The sequence below is a fragment of the Ruditapes philippinarum genome, unplaced genomic scaffold (genome assembly GCF_026571515.1).
Source record: "Ruditapes philippinarum isolate M1 unplaced genomic scaffold, ASM2657151v2 ctg3675_1_1_1_1, whole genome shotgun sequence".
In the NCBI taxonomy this organism is placed as follows: Eukaryota; Metazoa; Mollusca; class Bivalvia; order Venerida; family Veneridae; genus Ruditapes; species Ruditapes philippinarum.
The window spans coordinates 1-21,375 of record NW_026861057.1 but is presented as its reverse complement, the minus strand read 5'-3'; the positions used below and the strand labels follow the sequence as shown (position 1 = coordinate 21,375).

The 21,375-nt window shown below is 31.6% G+C and overlaps 1 protein-coding gene across 1 annotated transcript; it reads right to left on the bottom strand.

Annotated features, from left to right (window-relative positions):
• Positions 1-3,826: 3,826 nt before the first annotated feature.
• Positions 3,827-20,820, bottom strand: LOC132714383 (serine/threonine-protein kinase MAK-like; the record flags this gene model as incomplete). The annotated part of the gene is given in 10 exon segments (XM_060697245.1): positions 3,827-7,665; positions 9,381-9,501; positions 9,773-9,958; positions 12,377-12,486; positions 13,044-13,255; positions 14,183-14,428; positions 14,645-14,812; positions 15,395-15,566; positions 16,448-16,580; positions 20,741-20,820. Coding segments are annotated over 10 exon segments (1,444 nt in total), but the record flags the coding sequence as incomplete, so codon positions are not given.
• Between the last annotated feature and the right edge of the window lie 555 nt (positions 20,821-21,375).

The following is a 21,375-nucleotide window of genomic DNA, read 5'->3' as shown; positions in this document are numbered from 1 at the left end:
TTTTTTGGCAGTTAGTACAGAAACTGTTACAGTGATGAAATATTTTGTATGGAGGTATAAATAATGTTTTGTTTACATTTTACTGTTTTTATGACAAATAATTTCGCATGCAGTTCTACTTTCTTCAGGGGATGCTCTTAAAAACATTATTTAAACATTATAAAAAACTCATATTTTACTTTTCTATAGAAAGAAAAAATTATATGTTTCTGAGGAAAAATTAATGTGCTTTTGAAGTTTGTACAAGAACAATATAATTAAGTAAACAAAGGTTTAACATTGATGAACCAATCACTTTTTATGATTAGGATAGATCTGTGCCAGGTATAAATTTACATGAATAAACAACCAAACAATTCCGATAGAAGGCCGTCATAAATAAAAGTATCCCACAGAGGCAACCTGACTGGATCCACCCAGATAAGCATGACATCCGTTTGGATGGAACAATGAAAAATTAATTTCGAATGTGAAATTCTATCACAAACATAATGAATATTTGATAATGTTAAATTAGACTGGGTCACCTGGGGATGCTAGAGGTGTAGGTACATCCGTGCTCTGTTGATAAATAGTGATACAGTCACTATAGTAATGTGATTGGCTGTCTAGGTATATGTTTCATTAAATATGTAAGTAAAGTGAACTCTTATTCTCATGATAGTCACCAAATCAGTTAAAGTTGCTGGGATTGTTTCAAGAAATTTATAAGCTGATGGTCAAGATAAGCTGATGGTCAAGGTCAGTTCAAACATTTAGAAGGACTTTTCCATAGGGTTATATTGTCCATGTACAAGTATGAAGATAATTCATCCATTAATTACAAAGTTGCACTCAATTATAACAAAAATCAGTGAAAGTTCAATTTTACATTAATGAAACGGGTCCACTTTAAGAAATCCTACAGGTTAAGGGCTCCTTATGCCTTGGAAATTAAATTTTTTTCCTTGTTCAGAAGGGGCAAATACTTAGCAAGTTAGATGCTTATCATTGGTAGAAAGTAAGCAGTGAATGTGAAATAATGTGCTTTAAAGGTAACAAACAAAGAGTGGTATACAGACTTCCATAAAAAATATTATATAAACTATTTAAATATTCAAATAACCAAAGAACTGATGTAGCATTTAAAATGGTTCAGCTTCATGATATAAAAGTTCTGGGTTGTTTGTTTTTTTTAAATGATAATAGGACACCAAAAGATAAAAAGCTTATGAAATAAATATTCACATAAAATGAAGAGCAATTGTTGGGCCGTGTTAGTCTAAGTACCGTAAGTTAAGTTAGTACTTTAGTGAGAAGTTCTTTCATAAACAAAATTTAAAATATTCTGTTCAGTGGGCATGATATTCTGTGATGTTTTCCTATCGCTATGTTATATCATATCAATTTTCAATTGATTAGAGAATTTATTCACAGGGGCCTCGCAAAGTGGCAAGGTTGCCGTTAATAACCAATTATACTTGCAACACATAAAAAACCAACTTTCTAGAAATTGCATAGCTAATGTAAATAAATTCCCTAGGATGTAATTTATTGTTCACAGACAGTATCACCTATCTGTCTGATGCATTATTCCTGCGTTTACAGTCAACAAATTTATTTTATGAGGATGTAGACTTTGACACCAAATTGAAGGGTACACTTTCAGACCACTGTTTTTTTAACCTGCATCATTTTTAGTTTCTTTTACCTCATTCTTTGGAATAAGTTTACAATTGAAATTCCGTTCTTATTTAAAAATAAAATATATAACAATCTGAAAGGAAAAAGCTAAGTGACAAAGTGACTTACATAGCTGATTCAAATGTAAAATTTAGCTCACTTGAGCATAATTATATGGCTGAAAGTCAATTATTGCTATCAGATGGCTCTGACAATGTCATTTTAGTTGAACAATATCTCCTAAACCCCCAAGATTAAACTACAGGAATGATCATCAGATCTTCTGAAACAGATTGTGGTAAGAGCTAAGAATAGAAAAACAGTTACAGGACATTACCCCCTCAGCCTCTTGGTAGATTTTTAGTAAAACTTTTAGGAATGAACATATGGTGACTAATACTTTTACAAAAATTGTTAAAATCGATTCCTCTCAAGTATTTAGATTATTTTGTTAATTTGTCCTACTTTGAGTTTTATGACTTTAAAATACTCGAGATTGACACAGATGAGCAGGCTGGCCATGCAGATTCAATATTGTAGTAGACCTATTCAGATCACCACTAGCCTTCAGAACAAACCCGGAGGCATGCAGCTGTAAAATATATTAATATTTTGTCATTATTTTACACAGCACTAAAGGCCTCAGAATAAAAGTGACCAATCAGTCATCCCACAGACATATTTAAGGGACTGGAGCACATAAATTGCACGTTTTGTTAAATATTTCCTGCAGTTATACCCAGATTAATTCTAGCAGTCTGGCAAAAACATAATAGTACCCGCTCAGGCAGTTACTAGACCCCTGATGACGTCGCTAATATATTATTCAAAGGTCCACTAAGACTTATATAAATAAAGAAGGAACACAGTCATACAATTACTGGAATAGCTGTGTACCATAATAAAAACTGCCAAGCAGAATCACTATCCCTACACCCAACCTTCCCCGGAGTTGGTTCGTAGCTCCTGCCTTTAAGGCTTGGATTATTACCTATACCATAAATGAATAGTAAATTCAATTTGATTTAAATAATTACTCAGTATAGGTGTAGCTATTAATTATTTATAAGTGCAACAAATAAAAATTTGTGAGTGCTGCAATTCAATATTTGCAAGCACAGCAAATAAAATTAATACCAGTGTCACATAATTATATTGATAAGTGGAACAATAAAGTTAGATTCATTAAGAGTAGCAAGTAAGCAAAACAAACATTTATGTAAGCTAATAAATATTCATGAGTGTCAAACACATGTTGGATAATGAAACAGCTTTGTGAGGACTAATGTTTCAAGGGGTTGTTTTAGTCAAAATATGTTTTTAACAAAGCAAGTTTTGTCATCCATTCAGATTTTAGAACTTTTCACCAGGTCCTTATAAAATGATTTTTTGAAAACATTACAAGAATCCCCTTTGTTATAAGTCAAGGTTGTACTTAATGCCTTATAACTCTTGTCATTTCTTTATGGATTGACTAAATATTAGGTAAATACCTCTACCACAATCAATGTGTTGCATGCAAGAACCATGTTCTAACTATGCAAGAACCATGTTCTAAAACCATGCAAGAACCATGTTCTAACCATGCAAGAACCATGTTCTAACCATGCAAGAACCATGTTCTAACCATGCAAGAACCATGTTCTAACCATGCAAGAACCATGTTCTAACTATGCAAGAACCATGTTCTCACCATGCAAGAACCATGTTCTAACTATGCAAGAACCATGTTCTCACCATGCAAGAACCATATTCTAACCTTACAAGAACCATGTTCTAACCATGCAAGAACCATGTTCTCACCATGCAAGAACCATGTTCTAACCTTGCAAGAACCATGTTTAACTATGCAAGAACCATGTTCTAACCTACTCAAGGTGAAGGTTGCACTTGAAGGTCAGAGGTCAGATTGTGTGTGTCTACTTTCTATTCTGTCAACAAGGATCCGGATGTGTCACGTGCAACAATTGTGATGGTTGTACACCAAGCTAAAAATGTAACATGTTGAGCAATCTTTGTTGTATGGACACATTTAAGATCAATATTTTTTTTTTAATTTCCTGTCTAAACTTCAGAATGCTAGAATATATTGCAGTCACTTTAATAGGACTGTTATATACATGTATAGGTACAAAAAAAAAGAAAAAAGACACAAAATTTGAGGCACTTTTTATTTCTTTTATTTTTCTATTGTAATGTGTTTACAACGGTATAACAGTTTGTTCTCTTGTGATGTCAGAGTGTAACATTGTCATGTTGAAAAAAAGTCATAAAAACTATATAATATATATACAACCATTTATACCAGAGTTGAGGTCATTAATACAATAAAAAACATGCTTTGTAATTATGATGATTTTAAAAAAATATAACATATGAAATGAACTCAAATCTTGCTACTAAAAAAAGGCTAATAAGAATTCTACGCATAAAATGATAAAGCTGAAATTGACTTTTTTTTTTGTTTAAAAAGAAAAAACTTTTCAATGTTTATTTATTTATATACATGTAAATCACATTATTCAAACACTTATGTTATTTTATTTTGTATACTAACATATAAACTTTTCCAAGTACTGATTTGTGTCCCTTGAAAAAGAAATTGAAAACAGCCATTCATTTTTTCCTGAAAAGGTAAAGAACAATTTCAAAGGTGAAAGCATTGTTAATTCATAAATAATGACTAAAATGGTTGATTAAAATGTACGAGATATCCTTTCTGGACGGACTCAGTGTAACAAAATACATTAATTATTGTAAGTTATGGGCAATGAGAAAAATGGTGTGATGTAAAGGGATTTCAAACTTGCTATTGAATACTAATAGCTTATATTATTGGCAATACATGCACATGTGTATATAAATTTTATCAAGAAATAGAGGGATATTTTTTAATTTAACCAGTTAATTTTAAAAAATTTAACTTGAAATTTTTCATCCCATCTCATATGTGATACACATATGCAATATTCCTTTTTATTATTTCACCGCTCAATGAAATAAAACCTATATTCTCACTTAAAACAAACATGTTTCCTCTGTCTCAAGTTGTGTTTAAAAAAAACCCATAGAAATACATGTACAAACAAGAAAAGTGATGCAGTATATGATATACGAGGAAAATAAAATCCCAACTTGATATGTTCTAAATAAATGAGAGTATATTGTGTATATTATATATGAGAGTGAATTCTGTGAATGAAAATAACATTTTGCTTTGAACCTTTTGTTGTTTTACACATCATCATCTTACCAAAACAATATGAAATAAAAATTAAAAACTTGGTAATTACATACATATCACAGACTAACTGACCATCTCTTCACTAATGAAGCATTTTGTATTAATAAACAGTCATGTTGCAACATCATAAACAAGTTATTCATTTATTAACACACAATTTCATCTGTACACATTTTTTTCATAAACAAGTAACACACATACTTTTTCATCATTCCTATCTATATCAAAATGAGTTTGAAAATTTCCTTTTAGTCATGTAACTTTTAACTTACATAAAATACTCAGTACTATCTGTTATCAACACAAAATAATTCAAAAGTAAATGGGTCTAAATACAGATTATACACGAAAATAAAACATAAAATAAAACAGAAATAATTCATTGATTATATGAACACTGTACTAGTGCCCCAAGAAAAATGATTCATAATTCATTTAGAATAAACAGTTTTTTTTTAGTTTAATAATTTTTTTGTGTTCAATTTTAATAAATAAATAAATAATTAAGCACTGTTAAGATATTGAAATTTAACACTACAGACACTGTTATCTTTATGTACATTTGAAACATTGATTTTCATTGGTCAATTCCAACACTGATATATATACCATATATTCTCTAACAAATGCCCCATGGGCATTTCATTTTCCCCAAAGGGGGCATTAATTAAAGAATATATGGTACACTGCAGCTGCAAATTTAAGACTTAATTTTTTATTTATTATTTCAATCAAGGAAAACAATTCTGTAGTATCATAAATTTGTTGTTAAGACATTTGACCATTTATATGGCCAGGTATAAATGACTGAAACATTATATAACCCAACAGCAATGGGTTATATAATATAAACATATTAGGCACTTCAGTCCAAGTCATTTTACAGTTGGCCTTACTTTACTATCAGGACCAAATATTTCTCTGTCCAGCCTAAATGTAAAAAAATACACATCTAATATTTGCATGTGTGACTTTGTCACTTATCAGAATAACTTCAATTGTTTACAATTAAAACACTATTTCAACCTAAATTAGATACATAAAATTACCAAATATATGTACACCTACACAGAAATGAGACTGAAAACAAAAGATAAACATGTAAGTATGAAATGCAGATACTGCAGCTAAAACTTTCATGTGTCTTTACAAACTTCAGGTGAATGTGTCAACATTCCCTGTACATGTATATGAGCTAACATAATGTACACCAGGGTCTTAGGTTATAAAACCTTTTCATAAGATCAAGCTCGAATCTCAGGATTTTCATTGGTCAATTCACATTCTGTGTGTGTTTCTGACCAGTCAAATACCTGAGATATGAGTTTGAGATTAGAATATTTGAGCTGCTGCACGACAAAACAAACATAGTGGGTTTGCGACCAGCATGGATCCAGACCAGCCTGGGCATCCGCGCAGTCTGATCAAGATCCATGCTGTTTGCTTATCAACTCTATTACCAGTGGAGAAACTGACAGCGAACAGCATGGATCCTGATCAGACTGTCTGGATCCATGCTGGTCGCAAATGCACTTTGTTGGTTTTGTTGTGACGCGGCTCATTTCTTTATAACCTTGGCCCCAGTACTTCAACAAATAACTATACTACAGGTTTTTATTTTAACGCTGGCACAATTGGATTAGAGTAAACATAAAATAGAGTACATTTAATGTACAACAAACAAATTATTACCAAGTTTTTTTTCTGTTTAATAATAAGCACATTGAGTCAATATACTGCAAAACTTTTTTTTTTTTCAACCTAAAGTCGGCAAATTTTTTTCATCATCTAGTCTTTTACAGTTGATAGTAACACTTTCTGAGCTATTATTTTATAAATAATTACATATACTAATATACATCAGAAAGATGTTTCAGCAAAAACGACTAAAATTAAATTAAAAGCAAGCCACACCATATATGAAACAAATTAAATGCGGTCAAAATTTTGAATACTTTTTCTTTATCAATTTCAATTGCATATAAAATGAAACTTTGAAAAGATCATATTATGTATATCAATATATAATACATTGAAAATATAAGAGAATTAGCACATCGAAATTTTGTTGTAAATAATGGTTTTTACATGTAAGAATTATCTACAACATTATACCATCACCTTAGTGCAGTAATGGTTTAACTCCTTACATAATTTAAAATGAGTTAACTCATTGCTACGATAAGGTGGTACTTGAATCTGCATGTTAATGTACCTCATTTATGGTGATTTGGCAACTAAAGGCAAGAGATTTACTTTATAAAATGGTGTAAAATAATTAAACTGACCTATTGACATCACAGGCAAAAATCGTCAAATTTCTTCAATCAAAACATGATTAAAAACAATAAAAACAAATCACAGTTTAAATATATTTTGTCTTTAACAATATATACATGCATCAATAATTTTTACACATATTATAATAAACTTTTTTTAAAAAATAAAGGACAAACAACTGCCATGTTGGAAGTCGTGTGAAAATACACAAAGTTTAAAACATTACATGAAATGCATCCTACAAGATTGTCTGTTTGTTATGGTAAACATAAAACCAATAGTTTTTATTTCCCTCAGATAAACTCTCAAAGATCTTATTTTCAATTACATTACATCAAAACTTAATTTCCGTCGAAGTTCCAATTTTTCTTTTCCAAAGAGAGATAACTCAGATAATGACTACCCAGTTTACACAGAAATAATGAATGTTGAGTAGAGTTGTGTCCCTTGATGAATGAAGTTATCAAGATTTCAAGTACCTGTAAAATAAAAAGAAAAAAATGATAACTAAATTTGAAACATTATAAAATCATGCATGGCACATCATAATTGAATAAATTCTTCCATCAGAATAAGGAAATATATCTGCATTTCGAGTGCTTTATGTTATAATATAGCACAGTACATAGTTCAAATATGCACAAAGATAAACACCAAGGATACATCTGATTCATATACTATGCAATATTGTATCAAAAATCACTCAAAATCCAGATACATTTTCCTTTTCATGCAAGAACAATTATGGGGAGGAAAACAGTGTACATTTGTATGACTATAAGGCTATTCCAATCTGCTAATACTACATAATACATATATAAATTTATTATTCATGCAAATATTTCGAGTATAACAAATTTTGAAATCACCAATTAACATTCGATAACTTAGTTGTTGACTGTGCATTTTATATAGAGGATATTTGTTTAGTTCAGTGTAAGATTGGAATATATTTAACCGAGTGAGCACCAAAAGGTATAGTATATTTCACAAGTGGCGCAGCCACGAATGAAATATGAACTTTTGGTATTTCACAAAGTGAAATATATTTCGATCTTACACTAAACTAAACAAATTTCCTTTTAATTATATGTAAAGAAACCTTTTAAAAAGACATTAAACCTAGTACTAAATGAAAAGCGCGCCAAATAATAATACAACATGACGTCATTTACAATGTCACGTTATTAGGTTGGTTTCCAGTACTGTGGGGCTTAAATTCAAAACAGTGAAGTTATCAGTTTTATATCACTGATAAATTTCTATAAACCACCGAAAAGCATGTAATAAATGAGGGATATCTAGGACTATGGGATGAATGAACCATAATTATGTACTGACATGTAAATGCATATTGTACAGAATAAGAACGACCAGTGTGTTGTTGTGGCCTTCTTTGCTTATTTCCGAAATTCTCTTATAGTGTCTAGAATAGATGTTTGTGTATTTTCTTAAGCAAAAAGTTTGTCAAAAAATAAAATAATTAACAAATTTCACTTCTGAAAAATCCTTTCAATAACATGAAACACATACTTATTTTCAGACAATTGTAGCAGTTACTCCCCTTTAACTGTTCCTATGAAATATTTTCTCTTAAAGAAAAATAAGTAAGCAAAAGTAAATTTAAATGTTTTCCTCACTTATTTGAGAATGACAGCCATACTAAGTTGACCAAACACTGGAATATAGGTATACATAACTAGAATAATGACTGTTTACCATGTATGCCTACAGACGTTACGATACATAAATCAATTAATGATAATTATGATAATTAATAAAGCACATTTTTCATTGAAAAAAATTAACAGGGAATTGCATGTAATTATGTATTGTACTCAACAATAAAAAAGAAAAACATAATCCAGAAGTAAAAACAAGAATTCATTTAAGTATTATCAGTTATCTGCCTTTGAAATGACCTCAAATGAGTAAAAAATTCTGATTCAGAGGCAGGTTACCATAAGGGTGACCCCATTTTTTTTTTTCGCTTTAAATGTTTCTGTTATCATATTCTAACAACATGCCAAGTTTAAAGAAATTCTATTGTACAGTTTTAATTTTGCCTATATGTCTATATGAAAACTCCTGAAAACGTCCTTAATGCAAGAACAAAGGTTCATTAACCGTCTATTGATGGCATTAGCAGGTCAAGACCCACCACTATATAGTGCTTTATTGATAAGGTACATACTTAGCTGCCCAATCTGTTCTGCCAGCTGCTGCCCCGCCCACAGGTTGTCTGTAGCCGGCAGAATTCTTGTTTAATGATAAAGGTGCAGGCTGTGCTCGTTTCCAACTTACATTTGAATAATCTGTGAAAATAAAGTATGACAACAATTGTACAAGAGTTTAATCTTAAAATAAAATGGTTAACATACTTTTCAAATAATATTTTCATGAAACACACAAGTTATGACATTTAAACTTAAAGTTATAAGCAAGCAGACGCATTTGTCCTGAAATGCATGAAATGTTAACCAATGCTGGGAAATCAATCTTTTCACATATCAAAATTTATACATAGCACTTACGCTTATTCATAAAGGTTAAGAACAAATATTTAACAATAACGTAGATACTCACTGTTAGGTTTATTACTTGATAAGAATGAAGGTACATATGATGGAGATCCCTGATTACCCATCTGACCCTGATTTGCTCGTCCAATGTTCATACCACCAGGTTTATTCATGGCTGGACTGCCCCATGTGCTTGGACCTAGACTTGGTCCTCCTGATTCCTTCCTTGAACTACTCTTTGGGTTTATTCCTATAAATAGACGAGACAAGATGCTATATTTTGGGTTTCTAAAATTGTCTAAAACCTTGACAAATATACAACATTATTCTTAGCATCTGGTAAAATTTGGTTGAAGCAGCATGCCTACAGATTCATGCTAATGTTCATGGACAGTTTAAAAATGTATCTAGAAGTAAAATATTGTGCAATGAACAAGAAAAGCAATTTACACATTGCAAATGGCACTAAAATCCATGTAAATTACCAAAACGAGGTTCAAATATGCATAAAATCCCTCACTGCGTTAGTAAAAATATGGTGATAAATGCTGAAAAATATCTTTAATCTAAAATGAAACCTTTTTAAATTTGAACCTGTACTCTTTTTTAAATTTAGTACTTTTTTCCAAAATTTTTTTAAATTATTTTTAAAAATTAGCTTGGGAAAAACTATGTTTTTTTTTTAACAAAGGTGTTATTATCATTTTTTAGGAAAAAAGAAACCTTTCTATTTTTCCCAACAACTCACACTACCCATGAATTTTTACCACAAGAAAATCACGACAAACTTCCCCACACATCCAAAATACATGATAAAAAATATTTTCCAGTTACTTGAAAAGGTTCAAACAAATCTTACTAGTGTATGGTCAAAACATGGAAATAGATACACCAATTAACACATTTATCAAACAACCATAGTTTTAACAATGTTCTATGACCTTGACACACTGCGGAAATGAGCAGATGAAAATTGCGGACTGAATTTAAAAACAAAAGCTATCTAATCATCATGCATTTGGACATCAAAAAAATCACAGCTGTGAGTGCAGATATATTTTTGAAGTCAACTCACAAGTTACATTTTTTGATAAAAAGCAAACAGTATCCAGATGTTATCATGAAAACAAGTTTGATGCAATTAAAATGTGTCATATCAGATAAGATATCCTGTAATAAATTATCCTTGTGCTCAACTTTACAAAACGTAAGAATATTAAAATAACAATGACGAAAAATATATGATGATGTTTTTATGTACAGAAACAAAGATTGCAAAACAGGAAATGGTCTGAAAGGTGATGTATATGAAGAAATTTAGAAAAAGCAAGTAAAACACTGGATGTATCATGAAAATTTTGTTTGAAGACGATCTTGCCATTTCTGAGACGAAATGAATGTAGCTAATCTTCTTCCTTAAAATATATTACATGTATATGTCAAAATTTCATTTCATTTTTATTGTTGTAACATTAACAACATCTACATATCAATCTTTCAGCCATTTTTCACAATGTGTGCATGCCATCTTCTATCAAACATAAAATGCTGTAAGCCAGTCTATGTGCACCATTGTTTACCAGATTGAGGATTGGTCCAGTATTCAATGGGCTTAACGACCGCCGGTTTATGACCCTTGACCGTAATTAAAGCGGCACCACCAGGTTTCTCATTAAATGGTGCTGATATACCTAATAAGCAACAAGTTATCTAACTTAAGCACGGCTAAAACACACTTCTAATGCACTTTAATACTAAATAAAGTGAGCAATGACTAAATCTAGAACTCTTCAATAACAAATATTGACATCATCTGATGGTTAACAATCACTTACAACTATTTCTAGCTACTTAGTCTTTTAAAATTCATAGAAATTATTTAGCCAAATATATGCACGCTAACATTCCATAAATATATTCATTTTTTGTTTGTCATTCTAATACAAATATTTATTTTGTCCTAACTATGTTATACTAGGTTTTAAAATTTATCAGTAAAATAAAATCCTTATTACTCACAGTATATCACTCATAGTGTGAGTGACAAAGCTTTGCAAGCCATTTTCCTTTGATGCAAATTTTAAATTTTTATGATTACATTCAAATTAGTTGTGTTTCATTCTTTGTGGCATATTTCTTGATTCAAATATCACTACTTTATTCAAATTGTTGAAAATTTACATAGAAAAGATGACTTTAAACTTGAATCTTTGTTAATGTTTTTTTTTTTTAACAATCTTGCAATCATTTAATGTCTAAGGTTAAATCTAATTTATGCACCTGTTTCCTGCACAAAAATACTAAGTTTGTTTATCAAACAAAGAAAATGTGAGGTTTTTTTGTTGTTTTTTTTTTTTTTGTAGTAATGTCTAATCAGTAATATCTACATTGGGTTAAGAAAATATCCACATTCTCACTTGTGCTAAGAGCTCTAAAAAATATTGCAATTTTCTCACGTCTCACGCATCCACACAGTCTGATCAGGAACCATGCTGTTAGTTATCAGTTTCACCTACTCCAATAAGGTTTGTAGGCGAACAGCATGGATCCTGATCAGACTGTGCGGATGCGCAGGCTGGTCTGGATCCATGCTGGTCGCAAACGCATTATGTTGGTTTTGTCATGGCGCGGCTCATTAATGGTTATATATGATATCACAACCACGTACCTGGTAAATATCTTGCTTTAGAGAGATAATGTTGTTTCGCTGAAGATTCTCGAGATCTGCCTGAAGGTATCCTCTGATTACCTTTTGATGACTTCTTACCTAATATACTCCTGGTAAATATATATATGTATTGAAATAAATATCATTTAAGTAAATTAACACAATACTTGGTATGATTTAATTTCAATAACAAATGCACTTTAGCAGAAATATTTAACCCTTATCACGCTAAACATTTTTATTGGACTTCGCCATCTTTCAATCTGGACAAAACCATTCAACCTTTTAAGGGAAAATTTCAAAATATGTACTGACTGAATAGGGAATAATGCAGACTATGATCTGGACAAATGGATGTGCCAGCTGATCTTGGTCTGCACTGGTTGCATGGGTATATTGAGCTGCAGACAGCAGGCTAAATGTTAAGTTAAACTTAAATTTTCTAACAAATGTTCATTAACAAAAGTTCTTAATTCTAACCTAAACACAATGCTACGATTGATAACTTGCCATTAAAATTCATTCAGATTCTTAAAATTCATGCAAATTCAAATCTACATTATTTAACAAAAGTTTCACATCTTAATTATATATATATTTCTGTCCTGCACATTTTACTATAAAAAACATTGTAATGCAGAACATATCAAAAATACTATTAACTTACGCTAAGAAATCATCTTCGTCATCATTAAACGCATTTTCTTTCTTATCCTCTCTTTTACCACCGATACCTGGCAAAGGTTTTGCTGGTGCCGCCTTTTGTTTACGTGGAACACCGAAATCTAGGTCATCGAAATCATCCCACGTGTCTGACACTCCACCACCCCAACGTTTTCTTGCACTCTGCTTCTTTGTTACAGACATTTGGAAAGGATCCTAGAAATCAATTCAATTCACTTTTATATTCTAACTACTCATGTTAATATATAAGGGACACAAATAGTTTTAAAGACGTAGGCTGCAGTGTTCGCGTTTACTGAGTAAACATATCAATTTACTCTCTAAAATTGCCAGGGAGGAAAGAAAAAAAGGGCTGTTGAGTCCCTGGGATGTAACACTTTTTCCCCGATAATTGGTCAATTCTCTCTTAAGTTTTTTTGCTCTGCTTGAAAATGATTTTCTATTCACTTTAAATAAATTGTATTATAAGAACTTGACTTTCACCTCATTTTCATTTGTTCCTTTCTCATTAGCAATGCAGATTTATATCCCAAACGTAGACTAGGAGCAAGTGCTCGGCCTCGTTTTGGGCCAACCTATCAATGGTATCCGCGAACATCAACAGTCACAAATCAAATTTGATTGTATTATGAAGTTATGCAAACATTGACATTTTTGTAATTGAGGACTCGTTCCATTTGAATTGGGACGTAACAGATCTATTAGCACTGAGTCCCAGGTACTCAGTAAAGTTAGGGAAAATCGCTAACACTATCCAAATAGTATACTGTATTGAGCTGTAGTTTAACAGAAAAAAAAATTGATCAACTAACAAATTCTATAAAAAGTTTTTTTTGTCAAGCGAAAAAAGGCAATATATAGAGGATATTGAGTGTAGGTTGAATACTCAACTTATTGAACAAGTTAAATAAAAAATTTTTACGCGAGCCTCATTTATCCAAAATAAAAACTGTTTACACTTTAAAAAAAATCACTTTTCGTAATGTGCCTTAATATTAAGCGCATCCTTAAGCTATATTCTAATACTGCAAATGACGTCTTGGCAAAATATATACACGATGGTGCAATACAGCTTTTTTAGAGTCGAAAAAGCTGTAAGGGTACGTGATAATATAAACTTACATCCATATCCTGGTTTTGTTGCTGTTTCTGAGCATAATTTGGCACCAATGGTTGTTGTTGGTTAGGTATAGTGGGCTTCTCCTGAAACGGTCTATTTGTCATGTGATGCTGTGGGGACGGTACACTGGGTTTCTCTGGGGGCTTGTATGATGGTTGTGAGTGAATGGGCTGAGCGGGTGGACGAGCAGGGGATGGCATGGCTGTACCAAGATTCTGGCCAACTTGAAAATATTGATATCTTAAACACTGAAACAAAACAAATGATTTTAACTTTACGTGTACATTTAAACCATGAGGTATATATTTCAAACAGGAAATGAATTTACAGAGAATAAAGCAAAATAATTTTGATGTTTCTTCAAAAATTGACACCAGTTGTGTAAATAAAACTATATAAACGTAACTATTAGCCAATGATAATTGACATTACAAAAGCAGAGTATTATAAGTAATGTTGTATACCTGACTTGCTGTAGGTCTTTTGTGTGGATTCCAATGCATCATGTCTTTCATTAGATGTATAGCCTCTTGACTGGCATTTGGTATCAACGTCTTCAGATTCTGGGGAACACATTGTGGCCATCGGAAGTTCATTGCAGAGGCGAGTCTAAAACCTTCATCCCAATCATCCTGTATATACAAGATTTAAACATATCATCAAAATCTTCAAACTCTTTTTTTCCACTTTATATTTTAAATAAGACTTTTCCATCTTTCAATCCTGACAAAACCATTCATCATTTTTGGGCTACATTTTCAAAATGTGTACTTACTGAATAGCAAACAGTACAGACCATGATGCATGGACAAGGTGACTGATCTTGGTCTGCACTGCTTGCATGGGTAGAACCTGATACCACCAGTAGGATAAGGGCTATAAACTGACATACATATATCAACTTCACATATTGTTACATTTGTGTACTTTGCCAAAGCAAGTTGAATCTTAACTGATTAAAGTCTAAATCATAATGTGTGTTTTAAGCATTATAGTCTCTGCATTAACTCAATAAAATTATGAGTGGTCTCTATTCTTATTAAACATTGTATGATTCATGAGATCTCTTAGTCCTAAAAAAGGAGACAAAAACTCTCTCATTAATAATTTAACAATGATTTTCATAATATTATTTGACAATAAGTTTCATAACATTAACTCTTATGTATGTTTCATAGTCTCTGTGTTCATTTAAATTATCACTTTAGACTTACCTGCTTTGGGGTTCCTAGTACTGTACATATTTTAAATATTTCATCTATTTCCGAGCTTCCTGGAAACAGTGGTCTCAATGTATACATTTCTGCCATTATACAACCTACTGCCCAGATATCTATAGGACTGTTGTAATTTGTTGACCGTAACAAAACTTCTGGTGCTCTGTACCTATAATATCATACAAATAACGATAAAATCTATCGTATTTTGAACATTATCAAATTACAAAAATTCTTATTTTTCATTAGGTTTCTTGTGAAACATTTTAAGGGTAATATGGCCATGGCCACTGTTTAGATTTACTGAAGGAGGAAGCCCATTGGTGACCCTACTAGAAACTCTTTGGTACCAGTCCTTATAGCTTTTGTAGGCACCCCAGTAGAACAACAAATTGTCTGCATATAAGCAGGATAGTTTCCTCATAAAAACAATCATAACTTCCATATCAATTACCAGTGATTCAATATCTGTGAACCTTAGCCACAAGGCCACAGAGGTCTAAAAATTACAAAAGTAAGATATTATACATAAAGATAATATTAAATGATCTGGCGTGTTGCCAAGAAGATACAATATGGTTTTATAGGTCACATAATTAAGTGTTTTGTTAAGATAAGGCAAATGAATACACTATCAATATTTTTATCATGGTCTTAAATATTTTCTCTACAAAGTTAGTAAGAATTTTTTTTATTCTTTATATTTTCATTTTTGATCACTTTGTCAAAACCATGCAATGCTTTGAATCTGGAACTATCAATTATTTATGTAAGTGATTACAATATTTAATTGTGCAAAACTATAGCAGCTAATGTTTATAGTATGTGTAAAATGTAAACAAAACATTAATGTGATGTTAGCCTGACTCTAAAATAGTTGCAAGGAAAAATTCTTTGGTACCTAGCATCCATGTCACAAAGGCTCTATTACACTGCATTAATATTTCACTATTAAATTATGGAATCCATGTGCTGTGATATTTAAACTTGTCTTCCAAATCATGACAATTTAATGATATTTGAAATATTTAAATCAATAATAATACTAACCATCTTGTTGATACGTAGTCTGTATAAGGTGGACGAGATCGAATTTCACGTGCGAGACCAAAATCTGCTATCTTACAACAGTCAGGCCCTGAACACAACAAATTTTCTGGTTTCAAGTCACGATGGAAGAAACCTGAAAAAGATTAAGCAAATCTTTTAACCTTACTATATGAAAAAAGTTTAAAAAATGCTCTATGTTAACATTTGCATTATAAAACCAATGCTCTCCCTATTTAGCTAATAATAGTAGACAATGGTGGAATCAATGTGAGGTGTTCATTGGTCTACATACTTTTATAATGTTTATTATCAAATACATACACAAACTAGAACTGTGTCCAAAGGACACGGATGCCCCCACCGACATCATATACAGTCTAACTTGCCCATGCGACCACGTGTATTAAGCGACTTTTGTCTTAAACGACCACTTTAAATTCCCCCCGATCATTTTCTCTCTATATCTTTAATGTATTAAGCGACTTTTGCTCAACGCGACCAGCGACCGCTAATTTGTCACCTAATTGAGATCAATCTTGTCATTAAACGACCACATTTACCGTCAAGTAATTGTGTTTTTAAAGAACGCCGCCTCGTAAAGTCACAAGTGTCAAAAATCAAACACAACAAATAAACGTGTGAAAAACTCTGTTTCCCAAACCGTTTTAGCGTATGCAAATGAAGTTAAGTATATGCGTGACGTGTATTATCCAATAATATCAAAAAAACAATGCAACGCTCCGCCCCTACTGAGATGGTGTATACGCTTCGCTTGTTGACATTTAGACTGCATTAAATTGACCTTGAACTTGATCAGCAATTAAATTAATTGTAACAATAAGATGTAGTTGTTTATTTCTAATGAAAAAAATGCACTTCACTAATAGGGTTTTCGTGTTGGAGTAAAGGAAAAACAACGGAGAAGTTAAAAAATTCTCGACAAAATGTCAAACATGTACGTAATGGATCAAAACTGTTTTGTCAATAAATATCAGAAAGATATTTTTTACATAAGCATCCATTTAGATAATCGGAGCGTACTAATTAACATTTATATAAAAATGATGTTGAAAAACATTCCAACCGCATAAGAAAGATGTCATCTATAAATTTTGACTTTTATATCATGCTTTGTCTTAAGATGCCGTTTCATGAAGTGACCGTTTTGGATGTTTCCCTTGCGCGGTCACTTAATACAAGTTTGACTGTATATGGTATATAGTGAAAATTTTAACAAAGGGCCATAATTCTGTTAAATTTGGTCGCAGCAAAAATTCCTTCCTTTACTACCATCTACACATTAAGGTTGTTCATCCCTGGAAGTTTAAGCAAAATCTGCCATCCGGTTAAAGAGGAGTTGCGTTCACAAAATTTCTACATAGTACATAGTGAAAAAATCAACAAAGGGCCATAATTCTGTTAAATTTGGTCACAGCAAAAATTCCTTCCTTTACTGCCATCTACACATTAAGGTTGTTCATCCCTGGAAGTTTAAGCAAAATCTGCCATCCGGTTTAAGAGGAGTTGCGTTCACAAAATTTTTACATGGTATATTGTGAAAAAATCAACAAAGGGCCATAATTCTGTTAAATTTGGTCGCAGCGAAAATTCCTTCCTTTACTACCATCTACACATTAAGGTTGTTCATCCCTGAAAGTTTTAGCAAAATCTGCCATCCGGTTTAAGAGGAGTTGCGTTCACAAGATTTCGGGTCGTACGGACAGATGGACGGACGGACGGATGTACGGACGGAAGGACGGACAAGTGCAACGCTATATGCTCCCACTCTGTGGGGGCATAAATACAGCAAACGCCCTTTTTAGAGAAAAAGTAAGATTTCCTCATAAACTGACAGCAGCCATGTTTATAAAAATATATAAAAATCACAATTAGCAAATGAAAAGCGATGTTACAAACATACAGTATTACAAGAATAATTATAAATTATTCTCCTTATTATAAAAATCATTTATAATTGTCAGTTTAGCGTACGAGTTATAAGATATTCACTTCCTTGTCTCTATTTTATATAAAAAAAACAAAACCTACAGTGTTGAACTTTTACACTTATATCAAATAATTAAATCCTTAGTAAAATTGAAGTCATGTTTTGTTGAATTTTGGCAAATTGACAGAAACTCCTTGAAACATTTAGAGCTATTCTATTTGAATAAGCAGCTTTGGGTAAGAGGAATGCACTGAAATATTAGAAAAAAGGAAGCTTTTTTAACGGGGGGCGTTTCTTAAGTTTGATAACGTTTTTTATAGTAACTTTTTTTTTAATATTATAAGCTTATCTGCTTGAAGCATTAGACACTCATATTTTGATATATTATGTTTATAATCTAAGATAAAGCATTCTTTTCAACAAACTCGGAGTAACTGTGAGGCAAGGTTGGTTTGATTCCCTTAGTATGATTCCCTTAATTTTAACCTGCTCTGAGTTCCGCATTAGACTTGCCTAGCTTAAAAACTGACAGTTATTAATAAAAGATACAATATGAAAGTGCTTAAAATGATGCCCCTAACAATGCAGACAAGCTTGACTTTATACTTGTTGCAGGGACTAGTATTACTCAGCTCTGTTGCTAGTACTGTAAACATATAATAATAAGGCTAAAAAGCTTACGTTTAAAGTAAATTTCGTATTCTGACATTAACATTCAAAATTCAAAGCCACACTGATAATTTATGGTAAGTGGTTTATTAGATTGAAGTGCAGACTTACATTTTTATAATCCCATTTCTATTATTTAGTCTACTTCAAACTTCTCTAAGCCTAAGATTAGACATACTTCAACTTCTTATGCACTCCTATTAAACTTTCAATTTCTAACCCTTATAACTGACTGTGATAATGCCCTAATCAGAAGTAAAGGTTTGTGACACCCTGCATGTAAATGCATTTCGACAAGTCTGTTTAATTTTCGTTGCCTAATTTAGTACTTCAATATCTACATATTTTGAAGTACAGCCCTAATTTGTCACCCTTTTCAGAACTGGAACAGTTGTGAGTCAACTTCAAGTCATGAAATTATGTTAGCTGCAGGGTAGAACAAAAACAATACCAATTTATGAATGTCTATTTGGGAATTATTTTACAGCATTTTGGGAAAAATGTTGGCATTTTTTTGCAATATGGAATATGTTTGTTTATCCGGCCTAAAGAAGGCTAAAATGTAAAACTGCATTTAATTTTTGATAGAAAATAGAAATACAAAAGACGAGTTCATAATACATAATTCTGTAGTGCACCACATAAGACAACTCTTTTTATTTATAATTAAATCATAACAGGAAGAAAACAATCCTCTGCCAAAGTTTGAACAGAACAGTTAGTACAGGCATTTTGAGTGCACTGTTTCAACCAATATTTTGTTACAAGATAATGCTTATTATTTTAACAGTAACAGTCTAATCACAAGATCTTCTGGTCATGTACTGTAATTCCTCACATTCAAATCCTCTGACCCTGTCAGTCGTAATATTTTATATATACAATTAGGCGTTCTAATACAGCATGTATGTAAAGAAATATGGTATATATCTGTATATATACAATGTCAATATTGAACAGCTTAAAAGATATAACTTATAGATTAAAATCTTGTAAACTAGGCTTCCTATAAATATATCTACATAAACACAATGTTTATTTGGCTTAAAGTCATTTTTATTTAGTTTTCTTATGGTTTTCTTATGGCATTACATTAGAAATTCAATCGGTCAACACCTACTAAAATTAAGACCAATAGCGTACATATTTTATTTAATACACTTACTTTCTTGACATCGAGAGTCTCTAAATATCACAAAAAGGCATTTTATACAATAAGAATGCAAGCTCTATTGTGCTCATTACAAACGTTTTTGTGGCTTTACATTGGCAGATATTTACTCTAACTCAACAATTTAGAATAAAATAAGTATTATTTTTTGTTAAAATCAAATATCATGAACTAGTAAAACATTTCTGTATCATGTAACGAGCATAAATAGTTCTGTTTTTTTTAGTTTTACAGCGCACCAACACAGTTTATGTCATATGGTTGCTGAAACAGGAAAGATGGTTTTGGCTAACATTGGGTGTTATAAACTTAAAGGAACACTAGTGGACAAAACAGCCTCATCTGCTGGAGCTAAGAAATGCATAGACTATTTCAGTTACCTCTTACCATCAAGCAGGGATAAATGGTGGCTGCAATTCTTATGCCTCAACCATTAAAGACAACCCCTCACCTGTAAGGGGCACCAGCACAAATTTTAAGGAAGACAGATAGAGAACAAACTTACCATGTTTATGCATGAAAGCTAAACCTTGTAAAATTTGGTATATAACATTTCGTATGACTGACTCTGGGAATAACTTGTCCCTGAAAAAATAAAATAAAAACATTTGTATTTTCAACACTTACAAACTGAACTGCAATAATCAAATCATACAAGATTCCACCAGGTGTATCTCTATACATATGTATCTAAATTAAACATTATTTTCTTGTATTTCAAAATTATACTGGGGTGGACTGATCATTTTCTTCAGTCTGACTTTCATTTAAATTAATTGTTTTCTGATAAATTGATAATTTTCTCCAATATAATCATGAATGTAAATTAATAGTTTTCTTTACACAATCCAAGGTAAAATGCTGCCATTAACATATAATTGGTACATCTGTGTAATGCAATGTTACAACATACATGTAGTCAAATGACATATTCTAAGCTTCAATAATTTATTCCCACATAATGCCACATATAGCCAATTTAAAATAGTCACACAGTCAAGAATATTCATGTACATGTATTAATAAATTTTCTTTTGGTTTTAAGTTTAACAATCACATTTATATAGAAACTGCCCATCTTAACTGTTGGCAGGAAAACCCATATTGCACCACTCTTTTTAGAACGCACTAAAACACAGT